This window comes from Drosophila simulans, chromosome 3L (genome assembly GCF_016746395.2).
Source record: "Drosophila simulans strain w501 chromosome 3L, Prin_Dsim_3.1, whole genome shotgun sequence".
NCBI lineage: Eukaryota > Metazoa > Arthropoda > Insecta > Diptera > Drosophilidae > Drosophila > Drosophila simulans.
Window position 1 is genome coordinate 13,634,304 of NC_052522.2, and position 23,453 is coordinate 13,657,756.

Consider the following 23,453-nt stretch of genomic DNA (forward strand, 5'->3'; position numbering starts at 1 on the left):
GTAATAGTAAATAAATAGTAGTAGTAAATTGTAATAGTAAATAAATAGTAGTAGTAAATTGTAATAGTAAATAAATACTAGTAGTATTTTGTAATAGTCAATAAATACTAGTAGTAAATAGAAATAAATTGTAATAGAAAATAATAAAAGAAAATAGTTGGAAAATAAATCTATCATGGTACTTTTTTTGATAGACGAGAGTGTACCCAGCGAATTCCAGTTTGATGTTCCTGTAAGAAGTAATTCCTAGAATCTAAAAGTATCTATAAGCAATACCCACAAGCAATCCAAAGCCATGCAGATCAGCGGTCGAAAATATCTATGTCGGTTATATAAAAAAACGTTTTCATTTTATTTTTCTTTTCTTTTTTTTTTGCTGTTTTCTTTATGTATATGTAAATACCAAGGACAATATCATTTGTTTTTCACTTTGTTGTTTGCAATAATATAATTAATAATATAATATTAAATCAGCGCTTTTTGTGTTCATTTTCATTTCAATTTATGTATACCGTTATCTTTTGCTATGCTAATGCCTTAAATTGGTTTGTATTAATTTTGATAAATACAATTATTTTATTAATGTTTCAATAAATTTTTGAATTATTCTTTAAATGTTTAACTTTATATTTGTTCATTTATAATTGTTCTTTACAATATACACAACTGAAATACTTTTATTGGAATTGTTTATCATTAAACACTAAGCACTAGTTTAGCTCGATCTTTTGCGTTTATGCCTGGTGTTTTCTTTCCTAATTGTCATCTTGAATTGGGGATCAGAGAACAGAATAGAATGGAGGTACGATTTTTGGGGTTTTCCAGGGGATTTTGTCTCGCAAGCAAAGCAAATTGGCTCTAAAAAGCAATGGAACAAATATCTATGCATATAGAACTTGTACACTATATATAAATATATGTTCTTTGGGCATGAGAATTTTCCTATGTTCGATTTCTTTTGTTTTGCATTGTTTTGTGGTTCAGTGGTTCTTACGGTGCTTCGTCCTGCGTCCTTTTCAATAGCTTTCTCGATTCAAGGATGTATGATAAAAAATATAAAAGTGAGCATTGAATGTTTCCTTCTCTCTCTATATATGTAGTATATCTAGGTATAGTACAAGTTCGTGTTGAATTGTATGTGTTTATAGTGTCTATATAGCAGATACAGATATATAACCATTTCTTGTTATGTACTAGGTGGCACAGTTTGTTTTTGTTGTAGTTGGTTGTTGGTTGTTTTTGTGGTCTGGTCTGAATTCATTAAAGGTTTTTGGGGACTTGATATATATTAGTTGGGGTTCTCATAATAAGGATCAACTCAAAGGCGAGACCTGGAAATCATAAGAGTTCTTTTGTTATCCGGTAATATACACAATCATACATTTTATATGTGATATATCGATATATCTACAAGTTGGATTATCTCTGGTTAAAAGTCTAGCTCAATCTTAATCGTACAACAAGTTTGCTTCGGCTGAGGCTTTGCTATTCGGTAGTTTAGCTATCCATATTGACTATAACTAACTGCTATTGCTATTTACGATACGATAGTTACGTGGTACATGGTTGTGGATCTATATGGTATGGTACATATACGGTTCTATATGGTATTTATAAGCTTTCATTTCTTTCCGTGTGATGCGGTTTCTGTTTGTTTTGGTTGAATGAGTTTAAATGCCGTTTACCCTTTCATTAGCATAGCATATAGATAGCCTTGTTGCTGTTTGTAATCATAGTTATATATAGTTCTATACATATTAATTCACATAAATGGTTTACTTCATCCGTGTGTGTTTTTGCATGTGGGGGGTATTGAAGTTGAAATTGAAATGGTTTTCTTCATTTTGCTTAAAATTGCTTCTCATTGTCGTTTACAATTTAGATATAGTTTAGCATACGTTTTATATACGGTATATGTTTATATGTTGCTTGTATGCATGTATACGTTATATTAAATAGATATTTATCTCGTAGTTCTCAAAGTTTAAGATAAGCCTTCTCATCAAAATGTATCGCAATATACAAAGGCGTAAGTGCGTCCACAAGGCAATCCCCTTGATATTTTTCTTCACGCATGAACGTTGCAAAATGATTTCTTTTTGTTTCTATAAATTTTTGAAAATTTAACTTGAGTTTGTTTTTTTTCGATTTTCTTTTCATTTGTTTTTTTTTTTTTTGTTTTGTGGTAAATTCACTAACAATAAGTAACAGCATAAGCTTCTTTGCTTGAATTTGGTTTTTAATTTTTAGTTTTAGCTAAAAAATGTACATAACTGATATTCAGTAAAGCGTTTAATTACATAATAGTCAACAAAAATACAAGTACAATATCTCATATAACGATTCAATTTCAATTGTAATAATTTTGTATATGTTTTCAATTTCCACACAGACACATACATAAAGAGAGTTAATAAGAGAGAGTTAAGCAGAGAATTAGTTTTCCTTCTGGAGATTTGAGATGATTAAAACAAGCCCGGCATAGGATCCATGCCCTATACATATCATTTAGACACAAAGTTAACTTTCTTGGGGACTTAGGGCGAACAAATTGCTCTTGTGACATGCAAAGGTTTCATTTCATATTCCAAACACTATCACACACAACAAACGAAATCAACAAATTTGCCGAAACGATTGACTGAACGACTGATTGACTGATTGAGTGAGTGAATGATAGATATAGGTAGATCGTTTAATCGAAAGTGAAGGATAGAGAGCGAAAAATACGTTGGTTTTTGTTTTGTTTTTGATCTATAAAAAGGATTTTTTCTTTGCTAATATTTTACACAATACGTATGAAGTTATAGTAAGCACTTGCTGGTTGTTCGTCGTGCCCGTTTAAAGTTGTTATATAATTTAATTTACTTGCTCGTGATCGCGCCCTGTCGGCTCGGCTCTTCCTGCTTCAACATCGTTTAACTTTTACTTAATGCCAATCAACCTCAAATTTTAAGCGTTAATTTCTTCTTGTCTCTACAGCGTTAATGTTATTTTTGCATTTTTTTTTTAGTGGCAGAGCGGACGTAGATGTCCTTCTGCCCTAGCAGTTTCATAATTCGTTTACCATTTTTCTGGGTTGGAGTTGCGTTTTGGGATCGGTTTGTTTTGGGGTGCGAGGGTCCTTTCTTGGTTAGTTGGTGAGGAGAATACAATTTTGCAGCGGATTTTCCTGGTGTCGGCCTTTTGCTCCTTAAAACATTTAACAAACATTCAAAAATTGTGCAGTGTGCAGTTTAAGTTGTACTAATAACAGGGATATGCCTTGCGGTGTTGTCAGATTGATCGAATTAATCGATTTAATCGCAGAACAGTAAAAGTTGTCGATAATTAAATTTGTAGAAATATGATAGAATTTCAGTCGACGAAAATGCCGATTAACCTAACAACACTGCGGGTATATAATTTGATATCTTGGTTAAAATTTAGAATTGATGCGCTTTTTAGGCTAAGTATTTCTGAGTGGGTGCTGGTGTAAGTGTTGTCGTGTGAGTGTTTTTGTGGCCATAGCTACTGCTTGCTTCATTTTATATATATTCATAGCTTTTTACATTTTTGTGATTTAATTTTAAGATTATTTTTAATTTTTACAAATTATCTTTTGCTTAGGTGGGCTTGATTTTTGTTTGTTGTTTGTTTTTTGCGTTTGTTCAATTAGCTGCTGTAAATACAATCAATTTGGCGATATGCATGCGTGTGTATGTGTGTGTGTGCCGTGCATGCGTGTATTCGTGTGTGTTAGTGTGTGTTTGAATCTAACAAAAGCGACAATTCGTTACTAGTTTGCTGGTTATTTTTACATTTTACAGTGTCTGTGCCTTAAATCTTGTTTCATCATTTTTTTCTCTGCATCGACTTTTTCTTTGCTTACTGTTTAGGGGATTTTAAGATATTTTACTTGTTCATTTTTTAACATTTTAAGCTCTTGATTTTCTTAGTGTATGCCTTATTCGGTTGTGGTTGCTTTTCTTGGGGGCTTTTGTGGGTTTATCATCAAATAACATTGCTCTTACAGTAATCTTGTGAACCTAAACTTGTCTTGTCACTAGTTCAAACAAGTAATGACTAACGGTCTAAGCTACGTTGCTCGATTGATAATCAATAGTATAATAATAATAATCATACAATAATATGTTTTTAGAGTTTACACAGATTTACACATTTTTCGACTAGCGCGTGGTTAGTGGTTCAATAGAAGGTCTTAGGATCAGGGTACCTAAGGTCTGGATAGGTCTTCTCTCTGGTTATTCTATTTGAGGATCGGAGTGGTTCTTGGTTTCAATAGATATAAAGACAGTTTTGGGGAGCCATATACTACACTATGGATATATAACGGAAAGCCAAGTTGGACAGAGATGCTCATATTTTGTATTGTTTTTTTTTTTTAACATTTTTCTTTAACCTTGGCAGTGTTAAAATTTTGCATTTGATATTCCAGAAACTGTTTTTATTAACTAAAAAAGGTTTTTTACTGGTCTTAGTCTTAAAGACTTAACGTTTTCAAATCATAATAAGTATACGTTTTTTTGGTTAGAGCATCTCTTCAGCTACAACAAATTAACACATTTCTAGAAGAGCCTAGTCAAGCGGTATATGGTGAGCCATACAACTCAATAGTAATTGGATGTAGCCAGGGAATTTCGGGGTAAATTTCGTATATTCTGTCAAGCGCGTTGTGTTCAGTGTAGAAAGAGGCGTGCATGAGGGGCGAAGGTATTCGGTTGTTTTAACAAAGGTAGCACAATTAAACTGTTTACTGATCGAATTGCTGTAGCAGTTTTGAAAGAATGTATCCAAAAGATTGTTATTGTTGCTCCAATTGCTAGAATTACATTCGGTTTCTCCTTACTGGTAAACGGAATTATTATGAGATTTGTAGTTGTTGCTGCTGCTGTAGCGTTGGTGTTGCTGCTGTGATCCGGATGAATATTGATGATGATGTTGGTGGTGGGGGTGGTGTTGGTGTCCATGTTGGTGTTGCTCGTGGTGTTCACGATGGTGATGGTGGTGTTGGTGTTGGTGTTGTTCGTGTTCGTGTTGGTACTCCCGCTCGCGTTGTTCGCGTTGCTCGCGAAAATGTTGCTGCCTATCGCGATGGTGTTGCTGCTGCTGTTCGCGTTGCAGTTGCTGCTGCCGAGTGGGCGTTTGTTGCTGGTGCTCGCGTGTGGGCGTGGCATGTTGTTGATGCTGCTCCCTTGTGGGAGTCGCCTCACGCGACGCCTTCGTTGGTGTGTTGGTGGTGTTTCCCGGTTGCTGTTGTTGTTTGCTGGCAGTTGTTGCTGCTCCCGTTCCCGTTGTTGGTGTTCCTTGTGTGTTGTTGCTGTTCGTGTTGGGCGTTTTTGTGTTTGAATGTGGTTGCTGCTGCTGCTGCTGAGGATGTGGGTGTGGATGCGTATGCTGATGAGGTTGATGATTGCTGAGCGCCGCACTGCTACCATACTGGCTGTTGATGTTGTTGTGCAACTCATGGGGCAGTGGCGGCGGATTCTTGGCTTTCGTTAGCGGTATTGGTGTTGGCATTGGTTTTGGCGTCTCTGTTAAATCGATGCCCCATTCGTAAAGGAACTCGAGTTTTTGTCGTTCCAATGGGTCACTGGCCGGCAGGGCAAGCAAATGTTAGGCTTCTAAAAATATCAGCGCCGTCGGCTTCGGTTCCAAATTTGATTTTTTTGCTTCGACAACTAAGAAGGTTATTTCAGCCTTTTCACGATTAGCAAAGCATTCGGCTATTAGTCGAGCAACCTCCTGGAAAATCAAATAGAAAACCGTCATATTAATAACTCAAAAAAAGGGGCTAACACGTACCTGATGATGTAGACCCTCCACTTTGGTTCCATCTACCTCCAGGATGAGTTGGCCGACTTCTAGGCCGCCCGCTTCAAATGCTGCACCATTTTCCTATTTGCCAGGCATTTGAGTCTCAAAAGTATCTTTATGATCTATTGCATACTTACATGGATATTGATTATCCTAGGGAGCGGGTGTTTTGTATTAGCACCACCTTCGATAGCAATACCTAAAATTGGTTTGGTTTTCTTAACTGTAATGTGTAAGTTGCCTCTATGATCAGGTACGACGTTTGGATTGTGTTCATGTGTTTGTTCAGTCGTTGAACCACCATTCTGCTCCGCTGACAGACGCTGCATGGACTGAAAAACAAATAGGCCAAGTTCATGAAAAATTAAGTTCATAAAAAGATTAAAGATTTCCGTAGGTTTTCCCGGCTTGATCAAAAATATTCCATTGGCTTTACTTCTAAGATTAGCTTACAGTTCAAATTGTGTATTGGTTTGATTAAAAGTAACTTGGTTCAAGCTGATAAAATAGATTCTGTGATTTGGTAAAGGCAAGCAATTTAACAATTGGTTGATTCAAGGAATTTGTATATACTGTTTTGGGTTCTTGTACTTATTTACGTGTGGTTCAAACAATAGGAAACGGTTCAAGCTATGAAAAGGTAGGCCAATTCAAATTTACATAGTATATTGCTAGTTTAAAATAATCAATGGTACAGTTGCTGTTTATTTTGGAGTTAGGTATAAAGAGAATTAGAGAGATAGAAAGTAGAAACTTTTGTGTGATTTGTTTGGAATGAATCATGAAATGTTCTGGGGTGACCGAATTGTATAGAATTTAATAGAAAAACCGACGAAAGTCATAAGTTAAGATTTTAACTCTGTTAATTTCGAGCTGAAACATATACTGGTTTCTCTTGTTGGCATTCAAGTGCTGTATTCAGTTATTATATGTAGATATAGATACATATCTGTTTATTTAGTGTACTTGCACTATTTTCGAGTAGCACTCACCTGATGCCTTCGTACACCTTTATCGCCCAGCAATGTGCCGCCTTCTTCCTTCATATCGAAACTTCTTGAGAGTTTTGTGGCCAACTCCTATTCATTTAATTTAGTTTCGGTTTCGATTTTCGAATATGTGGCCACAATGTATTTTGGCAATGAATTGGTTTGTATTTTTTGGGTTTTGCATAGTGAGCAAACATTTGATTGATTTTTGGTCGTACAATAAGTTGAATGTAAAATGAAAATAGTAGAGATATTTGCATAAGAATTCGTTGTAGTTGCTTGTTGTAGAGATTAAAAAACGTTGTAGATTTCTTGGTAGACTGTATTGGTTGCGTGTGTTATATGGATAGAATATATATTTAAAGTTCTTCATCTTTAGAAAGTGTTTGCTGTTCGCTTTGGTACTCGCTCACTTTCAAACATACAGATAGAAATTTAATTGAATAAAGTATGACATTTGACTATACGGTGGGTTAAATTGAGTGGTGGGGTTGTTTTCGGGTCGGTGGATGGGTGGTTTCGGTGGGACAGCATATGCCAAAGCGTGCTTCAGAAAGAGATAGAGATGGTGACAGTCAGAGATTCTGGATATCGATTGGCATCCAAAGTGAACTGAACTGAACTGAGCTGAGCCAAACCGATTTGCTTTGAATTGCAGAGTTTTCAGGTTTTTCCTTTTTGCTTGCGATTTTTTGGTTACCTTTAACCATATTGGATTTATCCGGCGATGTAAGCTTGATTGCTTGATTGGCTTGGCAGTGGTTTTTCAGCTTGTCACTGTAGAGTGCAGAGTTTATCTTTAATCGGAAAACTAAGTCACAAAATGGGAAGAATACCAAAAACACTTGAAATAGTCTTCGTCCATTGTACCTTTCAATGATAATGATATTGAAATCCTTTTCAACAAACATTAAGCCAATTTATTAATTAAAAGTCGAAAGGCTTCAATCGAATACGACTTCAGATATTTTTCGTGCCGAAAGGACCTTGATAATCCTAACTCTTAAGTCGTACCATTCTGTTGTCGCACGCCAGAGGCACGAAATTGATGGATGTGATTTAGTCAATGAAGACTAATCGGCTTTTCACCTAATTAGAATCTTGATCAAAGCTGAGGTCAAAGTGCAATTATGAATACGCGAGTGCTGTGTGCGTTTCTGTGGAATTTTGTCTGTGTGGCTGGGCTGTGTTTGTCATTGAGTTGGTGCAGTTTAAGGCTTTGCAACTATACAGTAATTATACAATCTATTTATAAAAGCTAATATTTAGATTTGGCAACTAAGACACTTAGATTTCGGTAGCTAGACTAAGTCGGACTAGGTGGGGCCAAATGTAGCGCTAACTAAAACTTGAAAACTTCAACTTACGAGTATATTACAGGACTAAGAGCTGCCAACTACAACTAGGATTTGGGTGCGTGTGTATTATTGTGTGTGTGTGTGTGTTTGGGGAGCAGCAGCTAAAATAGAGGCCAACATAAATCGGGATTTACACTAATTACAGGGCAAATGAAAAGAAATGGTAAAACACTACAAATCGATGTGTGAGAGGTGAATTATTGGTGAATCATGGCTGGCTGGTGAACCAAGACCAATTTATTTGATGCTGAACGGATATTGATATTTGCGTGTGTTTCGAAATCGGGGTGACTCATGCGTAAATGTGCAAATGTATTTTTCAAGCTTTTCTTTTTTTTTTTTTGGTTTTTGGCTTTCTTTTTAGTTTTCACTTTTGTTCGTTTTTTGTCTTAAAGGCTTGACCTTTTACTTTTAAATGCATTGTTGGCTTTTTAGTCTTGTGTCTTGTTTAGCTTTTGTTTTAAGATACTTACATTGACAATTACTTTACAAAAAGAGACTAAGGAAATCTATATGAAAAGTTTCGAGTGCGCCACGAAAAATTAAATAAAACAAAATACAATGGAAAATAATGTTGTTTAACTTGTGGGGCAAGCAAAATTTGATTTGGAATGAGAGCACAAAACTAAATTACACTTCCTACGAATACAACACAAAATGCTGGATATGCAACCGAATTCAATGAAAAGAATCTTTTAATTTTGTTATTTTAATGGCACTTGCAGTGGCTTTCGTTGCAATGCACATTCAAAAAACGGTTAAGTTAGTTAAGTTAGTTAATAGAGAGAGACAGAGTTACAGAGAGATAGAGAGAAATAGAGAGCGAGTGAGAGAGTGATAGCAACAATACTAAGTAGTTCAGGCTAAATTGAATGCAACGAGATGCAAATTGAAAGGTCTGTTCCAAAAGAAAAACAAAATGCAGACTGTGAGAACATTTCGCAGACAAAAATGAATCCACTCAACTTGCGAACACAATTTCTATTTTGTGGTTGCTGGTGTCGTTTTATTATTAGGTATTTTGGTTTGTTTTCGTTTGGTAACGTTTAACGAAAAATACATTGGCACTTACTAGAGGTCGTCCCCAATACCATGATTTGACACGTTGTGTTAAACCACCCAAATGTGAACGCAGTCCATCTAAGTAGCCGCCCTGAAATGCACACAAATGAACAAACAAGAACAATTTCGGGGAGTACGGGACAAGAGGTCACGGAAATCGCAGGAACTCAAAAACGATCTGAATTCAATGGATCTCTGATGGTGGGCGGTACAACAAAAGTGGTGAGGGCGTCGGGTGAAATGAGAAACTCGTGAAAACTGAGTGAAAATCAGGGGGGAAAAATCAGTGTGCTAGGTTTAAAGAGAGAAAGTAATAGGAATTTGTGGGTCTTTTTTGTGGGGTTCCTAGGTTATAGTTTGTATTAAGCTAGTCAAGCTACTTTGAAGTTTGTTACTGGATATAATGTAGAAGAATACGGGAGGTTATATGTTACTTTTATAACTGATAACTACTTAAATGTACTATTGGAATCGAATACCTAAGGTCTTTACCATAATATGGGTCTGTATATGTTTCTAAATCAAATTAAATTTTACAATTGCTACTGCAGTTATAGCTAAAACTACATTTTTCATATATATTTCTATAGGATGTAGTTTACAAAAAAATTTAAGTTTTTAATTATAAATACTAAAGAAGTTTCTACATTTTCGCGATAGATCTGCGCAACAAATGCTGCTTAGCATCATGTTGATAAGCCAGCTTAGGTACATATCAGAGAACTGCAAGGGTGGCATTTTTAGCCACTCGACTCACACCCAACAATTTTGTGTGCGGGTGCTACCCGCCACGCACATCGCGGGTACTTACAAACACACAGTATACGTCTGCACATGCAGACAAGACACCCCGTTGTGCGCGCACCCGAATCAATACGGTGCCCTGCGTCGCGGGTGCCGATCATACTCGGCACCCATAACGGAGGGTAGAGAAGACAAACAGTCAGAAAAAGACAAATGCCTAAAAAGGGATGAGTGACAAAAACACTTGTGGGTTTACCGTTAAACACATGGGTGTTTCCAAAAATACTCGGGTGTTTCGAAAAATACTCGGGTAATAGTCTCTATCAGTCTATCTACTCTTGTAGATAGTCGAGTCACAGACAAGATGCGTAACTCCATACGTTTTACACTCCATACGTTTATACACTTTTCTTTCGGCGTGGCTCTAGACTTTGTCGAATACTTTGTAAAATATGCCCTTCATCTTCATTATATATTATTATAATTATGTATATTATATTATATTTTATTAAATTATATATTATTAATATATATATATATGTAAGTTAATTATTATATATATATATATATTATATTATATATTATTATATATTATATATATTATATTATATATTATTATATATTATATATATTATTAACGTTTTTATTATTTAAATGTAAATTATAGTAAAAATAATAGTAATAGTAATAATGCTAATAGCCGAATCTATGTACATAATGTCACAAAATTCATTTCAAAAATGAATTTATGCAAGAATATTTGTCATTAGAGTATTCAGCTAGCGACTTGTGAAAAATTAGTAAGGCAATGATTCGAAACGGGTGGCACCCGACATGAGCACGAAATTTTTCTTGGGTATTCCCTTTTACCCTTCATTTCTTATACCCGTCGCGCTTCCACCCATACAAATTTTAGGCGTACAAAAAATGACCTGCGGCCGATCGTTGACTGTGCGTCCACTCACCCATACGGCTCTTGCGCAGCAGGCCTCGGGTGGTTTTTTTACTCGTAACAAAAACACAACGTTGGTAAAACACCCGAATATTTTCTGTTGCCGCAAGTAGGGTGTCAAAAAAGACGGGGTGCCTAGAGACCGAGTGTTTATCGGGTGGACGTAGAGTGCCAGTGGCGGGCTGCAGTTCTCTGGTACATATGCTGCCGACTGGGCTAAAATGTTGCGTACACTTTAGAAGCATACTTTTAGGCTACACTTTGAATTTCCTAGCAATCACGTATTAATCTTTGCGCCTACGCCAACTAAATCGCGTTCAATTGCTAATTAGCTTTGGTTATGTCAAAACTTTGTGAGGTAATCTTCTCAAAAGCTCCGTTGCATGGGGCTGCAATACGCCCACGTTCACGTTCCCACCTCTTGCATTTGGAAAATTATGCACACGAATCACCCAGCGGCGAAATTAGTTAGAGAAATGGCTTAAAACAGAGTAGCGGGCTAAATATTTACAAGAGGTTTTGTTGCATTTTCTTTGGTTACGCTTGCTTCCTTATTGGTTTTTCCTTTGTTAAGTATGTACGTTTGTATATTTATTTGGTATTTATATATGTGTGTATGTGTTATTTTGTGTTTCGCATTTGGTTGTGTGTGTGCGTGTGAGTTCGAAAAGATAGTTTCGGAAAGTGCTTAAAGTGTAACAAACGGCGAATGCAGCAAAACATCGAGCTTACCTGTTCCTGTTCGCAATTAATGCGATTCCCAGTCCATTGCGCATACGCAGCGTGTAACGATGGCGAAAAAAGAAAGATGGAAGCCGTAAAAAAAGGAAAATTAATTATCGCCGCTTAGTTGCTAATGAGCTTCATCTCTTTTCAATGCTAAATGCAAACGCCTTTCTGGCCATCAACTGCCGCCCAGAGTCAGTCGGCAGAAATGACAAATTTTCCGTTTACGTCATGTTCGAGCAAAACAAAAAAAACCCAATTGGTAAATACTGTAGAGATACAAAAAAAATATCTGTGGCCGATGGAAACCAAAAACGCAGCACAGCTGCAGTGTACGGCAGCTGCAGTATCCCACAGATACACTTTATTTATTTGTCACTCTAGTTGGAGCATTGCGTAAATCGCACTCTTACACTCGCACTTACAGCATGTACATAAATCTTGGCGATATAATTGCAGTATAATTTTTAGTCATAAATATTGACAATCTTTGTTTATCAAATCGGCTGCTATTGTTTCTGTCGTCGCTGTGGGTAATTTTTTACATTACTAGGCCATAAAAAGTAACTGGGAAAACGTTCAGTGGCAAAACGTCAAAGAAAGCAAAACTTAACGCAACAATAAAAACCCCAAGTTGGAAAATATGCATATGCCAAGCCAACTCAAAAATGCTCTAGCAAAGTCAAATGCTTGCAGTATAATGAGTGTTGAGTAATAAAATAATTAAAGGAATCATATCCTATAATATAATTATATATGTGATATAATGCTAATTCACTTATGAATTAAAAGTTATATTATCGGTGAAAAAGTAGTTATACAAGTAAGTAAAATATTTTTTAAAATTATTAATTAACAAATCAATATAGCTGAGCGTTAATTAAGTTAGATTTGCAGCTATTGATTGTTGATTGTCTTTTCGTTTTTAATATAGTCTTATAATTAACGTATATATTCTAAAAGCAAACCAAGTGTTATTCCCAATCGTCAAAAATTGCTACAGAACTTTGTTATAGTTTTGTTTTGGCTTCCCAATTGACTTGAAATGTTAGTTAGCTACGGAAGTTCAACTATTTTTAGCAGTTCGCAAGGTCTCTAAAAGATTTGGTCAAACTCTGTAGCATCTGCCCACGACTCTGGCCGAAAAAGAGTAACTTGCTGCTGCGGCTGGCTGGGCATCGTCAACTTGGTTGGCTTTTGGCAGCAATCGCAGCAGCAGCAGCAGCCGCAGCAGAAACAACAGCAGCAACATGAGCAACTACAACCGGGCAGCAGCAGCAGCAGCAGAAACTATGGACTCAGCCGGAGCTCTACCTTCAGAAAAGTCTGCAGTTTCAGTCGCGCGTCGTCGCTTCGAGCGTGAGGTTGAAAACCCAGTCATCAGAGGAAAATAAACGTTTACACCGATTTGTGCGGCCAACAAGCATCAGCTAAAAGTGCGTATTAAATTGGACGAGAAAAAAGTTGCCAGTGGAGTTGACAAATCTCGCGTTTCGTTACATTTCGCGCTCTGTTTGCTGCCAAATTGTTGCATAAATAATAATGCTAGCAGAAGTTTGGTCTGACTCTTCTGTGGTTGGTTATATCATCGCAATACGTTTCTGCTGTTTTATTGCTTTGAGTTTTGCATTTAATTAACTACTATTTCTCACCTTTTTCGGCTGAGCTAATTTCCTTTGTTACTTTTCTTAATTGCCAGAATGAAGTTGAGACGCAGTCAGACCAGACAGCGGTTTCGCCTGATTTGTTGTCGTTCTTTTTTGCAATTAAGTTGCCTTACGGAAATGGGGGGATTCTAGGTGGGTAAGACTGCGAAATAGTTGCTAAACATTTCGACCCAGAAAAACCATCGGCTGTCAGCTGTAGGGAAAGCCAAAGTGGTTAGGTAGAAATGCGCAAAAACACAGAACCAACGAACGAAAGGCATTTAATGGCTTTTCAGACAGCCTTTCAGAGTGTCTTTGGGCCTAAGGGCACTGACAACTGACTCAAGTAATTGCCTTTACAAAAAGCATAAATACGAATACCCCTTTTCCGAGGAGAAACCTAATGGAGATTGCTCCAATAAAACATCGTTCCGGATGTTCACAAAGAGCCCACTCTTCATGTGTTCATCAAAATTGGCTTCGGTTAACCAATCGATTCTGGCCAACTTTGACCCACTTCTCATCACCGCTGATCGCCGAATTCAGAGCCAGAGATTTGATAAATTATTCCAAGACATTCGGTCAGCTGTCAGTTTTTATTTTATAGGTCAATGAGCTAGCCCAAAATGTGAATACAATTATTCATATCCAGTGTCACAACACAGAACTCAACTCTGATCTCAGGCATGTCTGACTTCATCGTTGGCATAACAATAGTGTGAATTAGACAACATTTTAAATGTTCGCCTTTTGTTTAACTTAAGAAAAAGTTGACGAAATAAGGTTCCGACTGGAAGAACGAGAAAAATTTCACCAGAACCAAAGGAACAACTCCAACTTCAACTTTTTTAACCGGGAACCGGGAGGCACACAACTTTCACAGAAGAGAAAGAGAATTTTCCACATAATAATGAAAACTTTCAGTCAATTGCCTGATGTCAGCCCATTTAACTGTATTTTCCCTACGCACATCATCATTTTCGGGCAATTTTTCTCCCAATTTGTTCAATCATTTTCGTATTTTTTTTTTTTTTGCGTCTTTTGGTAAGCTGCTCAGGGCAACCATTTCAAAATCAATCAAATTTATGACTTTGCAAACTTTTGCAGCCAAGATTTGTTGTCGTATTTGATGATGTTTTTTTAGCCGTAGCTATTGCTATGTAGTAGCTCATTTTTGTAACTCGAATCGAAAAGCTGGCAATCATCATTCATAGCACATGCCATTGACCTTGTTGTTCACTCGGAGGCTGGGGGATTTGGGGAACTGGAGGCTGGGGACGGGGGCACCTCTTTGTCATTAGATACGCAGCGGAGGAGGACGGGGGCGATTGGAGTTCAACACTAATTGGTCAACCAAATCGATGGAGTTTCCGAACGCAGTTCAGTAGTAAAGCTGGATTTTATTAATGCCATTGCAAGGTCGAACAAATTATGGTTTTTAAATTCAAATAAAATTGCTGCTTGCAAAACTTACAAAAAACTCACCTGTCAAAAGATAACGAATGCAATAAAAGATAATGTCACAAGGCGGCCAAAATATCGGTTAACCAATTTTGATTTTTACACTTAGCTTGCAAAACACAATTTAGTTATATTCAATTTTTTAAATGTTAAAGACGAATTTCGCGAAACAAAGCAATATTTTCAGTTTTAATTACTTAAATATTAATTTTTAAAACACAGCTTATATTAAGTCCAAATTCGATTTCTTCAAAATGTCTCCCTAGGCTAATAAAAACTCCACAAATTTTTAAGAGTATTTAAAAGGTAGCATCATTACGTGTCCCCCGGGGAACCCAGTCAAGTATAATTAATAATGTCAAAAGATGACGGGGTGTCCGGATTGCTAAAACAACATAATGGATAGACGCAAAAGAGTTTGTCATAACGGTTTATCAAGATTCAAGACTTCGCACCTCCCTGCCCCCTTGCCGCAATTAAGGTTCTCATTATGATGGGTAAGAGTGTTCTCTATTGACAGACATGTCTTCAAACTGACAGTTCACCAACTGGGCTCAATCTCATAATTATATTTGACACCCATTGAATTTGTAGACCGGATTTGGGTTTGTTTTTGTTTTCAACTACTTCAGTAGACTGGTTTTCGCTACGCATCCAAATGGTTTATTTACACTATAAACAAACAACTTCTTCTCGTCTCGTACTTGCTTTTGGGTCGAAAACTTGCAGCTACAACAATTTACTTTCCATTTACGTTTGCTCTTGACAAAGTTTTGTACCTTATTTAGTACATTTCTCTAATGACCCACTTCGAGCTTTTGGTCTTGGCCGTTGCTCTGGCCCGAACTCAACATCTCCCCCCCACCTCGATTTCTATACCCGACTCCGTCGATTCCCTGTAATTTCGAAAAAGTGAGTGTCCCATAAGCCAGACAAGCGACATCCAACAAAAAGTTGTTTGTCAGTTGTAGTTGAAATCAAACTGGTTACTCAGCTGCTGCCGTCTGGCTCTGGTCCGTCCTCCAGTCATCCAGTCTTTCTGTCCGCCAGTCCATTGGCCATCGTTCATCGGTCGGTCAAGCCGGCCCAAATGGTGTCAGCTGTGTAAACAGGGCTAAGGAAGCGGATCGCAAGCCGTTTAGCTACTCATTTCCCCGCTGCCACAGCCATCCAAATCAATTTCTTGCGAACTGAAATCCAAAATCCTGCCCTGAACTTGACTGTCTGCATGTGATACGGTTGAACGCCTTTTGCGGAAATTATTGCAATTTTCCTGTCTTGTCTTCTAGCCGAACACACATAGCACCACCACCGTACATTGGGGTTTTGACGGTGGGTTTACTTTCACTTTTGCCGCACTTACTCAACAAGTTGTGGGGGCCCACTGAAGTTTGCTCACACGGGGAAACATTCATCAAAAGATTGAAGAGCTCGTCTTTTCGCTCTAACTCAAATAAGAAGTTAAGTGCATAAGTGAAGTTAGCTGCACATAAAAATAGTTTTTTACTGCAGCGCAATTCTTGCTAGTTGGAATGAGTTTTAACAGCGTTGTGTTTACAATCTTTTAAATACAAATTTAAAAGATTTTTACTACAAAGTATTCTTTGAAATACTTCTAAGATCTACTTTATATTGAAATTATTAGAATCAAATATTAAAGTCTTGATAAGTCTTTGGTAATGAATAATAAGAATAATCAGTTAGTTAAATTGAATTCATTGGTGTGAAGTTAGCTGCACATAAAAATAGTTTTTTACTGCAGCGCAATTCTTGCTAGTTGGAATGAGTTTTAACAGCGTTGTGTTTACAATCTTTTAAATACAAATTTAAAAGATTTTTACTACAAAGTATTCTTTGAAATACTTCTAAGATCTTCTTTATATTGAAATTATTAGAATCAAATATTAATGTCTTGATAAGTCTTTGGTAATGAATAATAAGAATAATCAGTTAGTTAAATTGAATTCATTGGTGTGACCTTTATTTATTTTCCCTCACTTTTCCAAACGAGTGCAACGTCAAACCCTCAAACAAAGTCCACTCCACACTGATTGCAACTTTGCCAAAGACCAACAAATCATTTAAACAAATCAAACATCAACAGGCGACCGGCGAACAACATGGAGACCTATTTGACGGAGATCAAACAGTTGCGCATACCACGCCCGAAATTTGAGCCCAACAGTTGCCATCAGCAGCACCATCATGCGGTGACAGCCGTCGGAGCCACGCCCATCCAGCCGCCCCCGCCCCTGCACCACCGTCAGTGGAGACACTTTGTGCGACCCTTTACGCCGCCACGCGATTACCATCTGCCCATGGTGGCCGAGGGCTCCTCCATGCACGACAAGATGTGAGGAGGACCCACATTCACTGGATGGGATGGGCAAACATGATGCATTACCCACACATAGCCCCACATAATATACGATACCTACTTAGGATAGTGCTTAAGTCTAGATGTTAGCTTAGTTAACGTACGATAGATACAGATACAGTTGCAGATACAAAGAATTAAAGTATACAAAAAATGGAGATTTCTTTATAATGCGGGTTTTTAAGTTAGTGTGCTGATCATGAAATGAAACTTCATGGCATGAGCAAATGGAGTGTTATTTGGAACTATGTGGATAATCTGTTGCTCTACCATTTATAAGATATTATATTTAATCCCCAGAGATGTCAGATCCTACGACAAAATCGCTATCGTCTCGTTTACTCACCGCATCTGGTTCGTATTCCGGTAAAAGGGTTTCGCTGCCCCGGCGAGTTCTGTGCTCATCACAGCCGTATTCCTAAGCCGGGATAAAAGAATTTACAAGATACATTTTTCAGCGGCTTATGTGCTTCTCTGGTCGACGACCAATTCGATTTGGCACTGGTCTAAATGCGACTTAACAGTATTACAACACTCAATAGCCAATTGGACAACATTTAATAAGGAAGTACAACATAACCGGAAACAGAGACAAAAACGCAAACATCAACCACATTGAGCAGTTGGACAAACATGGAAAAAGATTCAAAAGTATAAAAAAACGACAATAGACGTTACACACAACATGAGACAAAGATACAAAAAGTAGATAGACAGAGAGTGATAAAACCACTAAAGATACAAAATAAAGTAAGACATATACGACAGACAGACAAGAGCTGGAGATTGCAAAACTCGGCGATGTAACCAGCCGAATGTCAATTTTTTAATAGAAGCTTAGAAAAACTTAAAAAACAGCATATTGATCAGTCATAGATTTAGGTGCCAAAAAATATTTTCAGAAAATAAATAGGAAACTTTCTCAGGAGACTCATCGAGTAATTTTCTTCAAAGAACCTAGATACGAATGTTTCGAGATAGGTATCTTCGACAGATTTAAAGTTTTTAGAACAGCTTGCGGAAAAGTAGACCTTTAGTGGTAACAATATACATATATAGAACTTTTCCAGCTTGCTACCCTATTCGCGCGACTCGCTTCAGTCCTGACCTGTTGCTGATTGTCTTTGGTCTGCCTGAATTTCAATTGACTTGGTCCCAACGGATGGTGATGATGACGACCGGATCCCACGTTGCCGCCGATACCGCCCAGATGACGCAATGAGGCATGGTGGGGTTGATAGTGTTGCTGCTGCTGTTGTTGTTGTGGAGGCGACAATGATGATGAGGACTGGTTGCTGCCTGTCTGATAATGTGATGCTGGCTGTGAGCGATGCAGTATGGGTCCCGCCGACATGGGCCGATGGGGCAACTGTAGTGCGGGTCTAGCGTATACATATACACAGGTCAGTTAACTGTTATGATGGGAAGTGGGTGCTTAGGGGTCAGTGTTGGGAAATCCCTGGAGAATATTGTCGAGCTATATATCTATATAGGGTTTTTCCTTTTATAAAATGACTTACACAATGCTAAAATTTTATAATTCCGAATGAAAGCATTTTTAGTTCTATAAGCTTTAAGCATCCTTATCTTTTCACCTGCACACTATGATAATGTTAAATAAGGCTTTGCATATCTTTTGTAAACTACTACTACCCTATCCAACACTGTTTAGGATGGGATATTTTGGGATATAGGGTTATATGGATTATAGGTAAGTGGCTAGGTACCGTTTGTGTATATCCGTAACGGTCATGCCCAGGCCCGAGTCCGACGAAGGACTCCGTCCGGTGGCGGCTATTATTTCCAAATCATCGGCAGTTACCTGTTGGCGAGCGGAACGGAATGGTACGGAATGGAACGAAACGAACGATTTGGTTTGCATACGATTTGCGAGTGAGACAGTGACAGCTGAAAGGTTTGACAGTGAGTGAGAGTGAGAGGGGGCTCTAGTCTAGGCTTCTGTAGAATTCTACCAAGCATAGACAGAAAGATGGAGAGAGAGTGAGACAGAGATAGCGTCTGGGTAGAGCGACAAAGATAGAGTGATAGGGAGTGCATTCGTACTTCGATCGGTAGTTAAATTGATTGGTATTTTATATTGGTGCTGATTCATGGTGACTGTTGTGGTTTCTTGGTTATCCTTTTAAGTGCATTTTTACGTGGGATTACATGAGATCAATTTGATATTTTACAATAATTTTATTACTTAGTGTACTAAATCTAAAGATTACTATTAGGTTGAGCTTTGTCATACCCCATTATCAAAGCAGCTAAGTTTTTTGTATTCCGTATGTACAACTACAGCTTGGCTCATTTGGAGTCACAACTGCACATTTGAAAATAATTAAATTGTGTCGAGTTTCCACAAAGCTATTTTTCCGATCGATTTGGTTTTCTTTTTGGCTTAAAATACATATTTTTACAAACAGTCTTCTTCTTATTGCTATAAAATATGTAAAAACTTCGCCACTACAATGTAGAGTAAAGTTGTATGTATATGTGGGTATTGGTTGGAAAAATTGACATTCGATTTGATTGTTTTTGTTTTGAAATGCAATTTTACTTGCAAAGGGCCGAATCAGATGTAAGCGAGTTTCTGAAAGCTTTCTCAAAAGAAAATAAAAGCAAATTACATGCAATTTTTTTGTAAATGAAAGAAGCAATAACTGGTTTAGAGTCGGGTGGCTAAAGAAAGTATCAAGTGTATGTATCTCGTTCAACAATTAAACTACAAGTTTTGTTTTGATTTTCTTTTGTCGAGTGTTATTTGTATTTTTTCTACAGTTGGAACAAATAAGTTAAAGTAAAAGTTACAAACATACAGTGACAACAATTATCAACGACAACAGCAAGAAGAGAAAGATATACTAAACAATAAACACATTGTGGGAGTTATATAGTATAGTATAGATAGTAGAGTAGGTATATAGACGAATAGTAGACAGTAGACCGGTTGAACAGTAGTCAAAGTTATTTAGAGTTTATTTGGCTGAACATGCTCAGTGTGTATTTTTGGGATATAGTAGTGTCTCCCTCTTAACTAAGTATATATTGTGTCTGTGTCGTAGAATAAATCTTCTAAAAAGCTTACCGGCAAATCACGGGCGGGGTCTCCCTTACGCTGTAAAAAATTATAAAGTTTACATGGGGGTTAACAGGGTATGGAGATCAACGGGCTTACCCTATGCCTATCCACGCTATAAGGATCGCGTTCTCTGCGATAGACGAGCTCATCGTATCGCGTGCGATCCTCGGGGAAAACTAATTCCCGTATTTCCGTCACTAGCGTGTGCTAAGATGAGAAATTAATTAATGTATATTAGTTTCTCCCAATTTAAATGCTCCTATTCTGGTGTCCCTTGGGCTTTAGGCTTTAAGCACTCACCTTTTCGTACGTATCTAACATCTCTAACAAGACGGCAACAAAGGCATCTATGGTCATTGCTTTCGCACTATATTCGGCAATATAGTACGAAAGGCTTGCAAAGTGATGACGGGGCAGCAGGGAGCGCGCCTTCTCCTCCACCATGGTCGCAATTTGACCTTTTCGGCGTGCTCTGCAAAGTTGACTTTGTAGAATTGAAAGGAGATTTAGATCTGTCTATGACCCACCTTGTGCCCGTTGGACTGTAGGCGTCCCAGGGCTCCATCTCGATGGAGGTGCAGGAGTGGGGCACCTTGCCCACGTCACGTATCACCAGCGACATGCGTTTGTGGTACTTCAACTGACCCACCGCCTCGTCGTGCGTCACATCGAGAAAGGATTGCCCATTGACCTCGAGGATCTCGTCGCCAATCATCAGTCCGGAACGATCCGCCACGCTGTCCTTATCCACGCCGGTGACAAAGATCCCCAGGCCGTACTCCACGCCGCCACGGATCATCAGGCCCAGAGACTGACCCGGCTCGATCAGCAGCTCCACACGACGTATGCTAATAGGGTTAGAGTGTTAAGATGTTAACTAAGAGCTAGAAGCTACATTCTGTAGGAAAAACAGGGATGTATTCAAGGGAAAACCCTATCGCATCAATTTCATAGTACAGAATCCGAAGTATTATGAAAATTGGGATTCAGTTATAGAATGCTTGTCGATCATCGGTACATTTTAGGGTCTTTTGTTTTAATATTTTTTTTCAAAAAGGGCTGCTAATTTTGAAATACGTGTGTTATTCTATATACTCACCGATCCCTTCGTTCGCTGCGCCTGCCCCCGTACTCCATGGGCGGGGAGGCGGGTCGTCCGTGGCGGTCCATCCAGGAGCAGGTCTGGCGGAAGGGCAGACCCGCCCCGGAGGCCGCCGCCGCCGCTGCTGCCGCTGCCGCCTGGTTCTGTGGGTGCAGGGGGGGAGCCATCGACGCGTACATGGGGTCGCGGGAGGGCGGACCGAAGCCGTGGAGCGGGGCGGTCGAGTTCAGAGTGGGCGGCGCTCGCACCGTCATACTGATTTGACGTGACGATTTCAATATCTGCACACATCTCTGCGTTAAGAAAAAATGTGGCAATAGAAGAGACACAAAAAAGAGAGGACAGATGCGAGCAGAACGGAACGAACCAACAAGAGAAGAGAGAAAGAGAGAGTGGGAAAATGGAGCAAAGTACTAAAGGAAAATGAACAAAATGAAATGGAAATTCGCCAATTGCTTGGACAAAAACGTGTACGTAACGTGGTGCCGGAATTTTCCAATATTATTAATTAACTTTTACTGTGGGCGGAGTAACGAACTTGAAATACCACCCAAAATTCGCCAGACTTTCATTTGTCGGCGGCCTTTTGCGGTCTGATTTTGTTGTCTGTTCTCAGTGAAGCTTGCCACAATTTGCTGTCATTATTTTAATTGTTTCTGACCAAAAAACTAATGTGAGAATGTGCAAAGTTGTGTTGGTCCATGGAGAAAGGGGGCTATGTGCGGGTGCTTTGTGCAAATTGGTCTGTGAATCCACGCAGGTGTTGCCTGCTTTTAGGGGCTTCCAGGTTCGGTTAAAGTCCTAATTTTTCGGTTTGTGGTGGACTTTTCGGCCAACAGCACTTATTTTTAATAAATGTATAAGGATTATATCAAACTGAAGTGCAGCATCATAGCATTTGTGGTTAGATTCCTTGACATCCAGCAGGGATGTAAATGTGTTGTGAAATGCTTTTCAGCTCAGTTTTCTAGTTAAAAGGATGTGTGGCAGCTTATGGAATCTTAAATTTATAAAATGTGAGCTCTCTACTGTGTTGGCAGAAACGTCAGTCCTTTGCAGTCGGTCAACAGAAGCTACCAACTAAAAGTGTGTAAATAAAAAGCATTTAACAAAAATAAAACATACCAAACAAATTCTGATACAAAATGCGACTAATCTATTGCCAATTTTTTCTCAGTGTATATTTGTATTAGTGTATTATTGATTTTATTTTCATGGTTTTTCTCAAATATATGTTCGTATTTGGTTAAGTAATATTCATACAAAACTGTATCGTGTGCATAAAGATTTATATACTTGTAGAGGAAACAACTACGAAAAATCGCTCAAAGCAGACAGCAATCGATACGAGAAATGGATTATATATATGCATATATATATGCATCTATATTTATGTTTCCTGGCTGTGTGGGTTCCCAAACAAGTTCTGTCGAAATCGGTTAAAGTTTAAATTGCTCGAAAGCGTGAGAAATGGCACAGCATGTGCCAATCTAGTGCCAAACCTAAGCCTTCGTCCCTTCAGCCATCTATGTAGTAATATGTTTGAGAAAATATATATATATATATATATATATATATTCCACAATAAATTGACTTTCGTTTGTAGGCAGCTGCCACCATCGAAGGGCCGAGGAAAGCCCTTTCTTTTGGTTACTCTGTCAAGTGTCGACCATAAAAGACGATGGTGGCCTACTGAATACAGTTTACCCGTTGTACGTCCATACAAATATATGTATACTGTTATGCTTGATGGATAGAACCCCATTATGGACAACTATTAAGAGCCAGCGATTGACAAACTGAGCCTGCCGATACCAGTAGGGCCTGGCTGGAAAATCGCATTAAAAATCAATAAGGCGTACAATAAAATTAGATATTTTTTGATGGAAGAAAAATTTGACATGGCTGTCAGGGTCGAACGAAAGAATGAACTGAGGACTAGAAGGAAATTCACAGAAGTGGATACAGTTCGTGCCTCAAAAAAGAATTTAATTTATTTCTGCATTTTTACTTGCAATTTCAGTGAATTCGAAAAAATGATTTTAATTAGATACCTTTAACGTTTAAGATAAAATTTAACAACATATTAATTCACATTTTTGCTTAAAATTTGATCAAGACCAAATACCGTTCC

The 23,453-nt window shown here is 38.0% G+C and overlaps 3 protein-coding genes across 13 annotated transcripts in view; 1 reads left to right on the forward strand and 2 right to left on the reverse strand.

Moving 5' to 3' along the window:
* Window positions 1–489: 489 nt before the first annotated feature.
* LOC27207491 (G-box-binding factor) lies at window positions 490–5,520 on the reverse strand. The gene has a single exon (XM_016183171.3). The coding sequence runs from the start codon at window positions 5,518–5,520 to the stop codon at window positions 4,846–4,848; it is 675 nt and encodes a 224-aa protein (XP_016031769.2). The 3' UTR covers window positions 490–4,845.
* Window positions 5,521–5,537: 17 nt separating this feature from the next.
* The window catches only part of LOC6737982 (whirlin), a 31,648-nt gene continuing 13,732 nt past the window's right edge, over window positions 5,538–23,453 (reverse strand). Inside the window, exons 5-18 of one of the 11 annotated variants that reach the window (XM_039292980.2) lie at window positions 21,317–21,612; window positions 20,745–21,065; window positions 20,518–20,689; window positions 20,314–20,424; window positions 20,224–20,253; window positions 18,860–18,954; window positions 18,241–18,514; window positions 17,479–17,550; window positions 11,655–11,660; window positions 9,237–9,317; window positions 6,810–6,896; window positions 5,955–6,149; window positions 5,806–5,898; window positions 5,538–5,745 (exon numbers count right to left, since the gene is read on the reverse strand). In XM_039292980.2, the coding sequence (XP_039148914.1) occupies window positions 5,617–5,745; window positions 5,806–5,898; window positions 5,955–6,149; window positions 6,810–6,896; window positions 9,237–9,317; window positions 11,655–11,660; window positions 17,479–17,550; window positions 18,241–18,514; window positions 18,860–18,954; window positions 20,224–20,253; window positions 20,314–20,424; window positions 20,518–20,689; window positions 20,745–21,065; window positions 21,317–21,612 (1,962 nt within the window). In that variant the 3' untranslated portion in view covers window positions 5,538–5,616. The remainder of the gene's footprint in view (window positions 5,746–5,805; window positions 5,899–5,954; window positions 6,150–6,809; window positions 6,897–9,236; window positions 9,318–11,654; window positions 11,661–17,478; window positions 17,551–18,240; window positions 18,515–18,859; window positions 18,955–20,223; window positions 20,254–20,313; window positions 20,425–20,517; window positions 20,690–20,744; window positions 21,066–21,316; window positions 21,613–23,453) is intronic. The other 10 variants (XM_039292985.1, XM_039292986.1, XM_039292987.1 and 7 more) reach the window with 10 other exon arrangements.
* On the forward strand, window positions 12,944–17,290 carry LOC6737981. Its single transcript, XM_016171438.3, has 2 exons — window positions 12,944–13,084; window positions 16,860–17,290. The coding sequence occupies exon 2, from the start codon at window positions 16,876–16,878 to the stop codon at window positions 17,110–17,112; it is 237 nt and encodes a 78-aa protein (XP_016031780.1). The 5' UTR covers window positions 12,944–13,084; window positions 16,860–16,875; the 3' UTR covers window positions 17,113–17,290.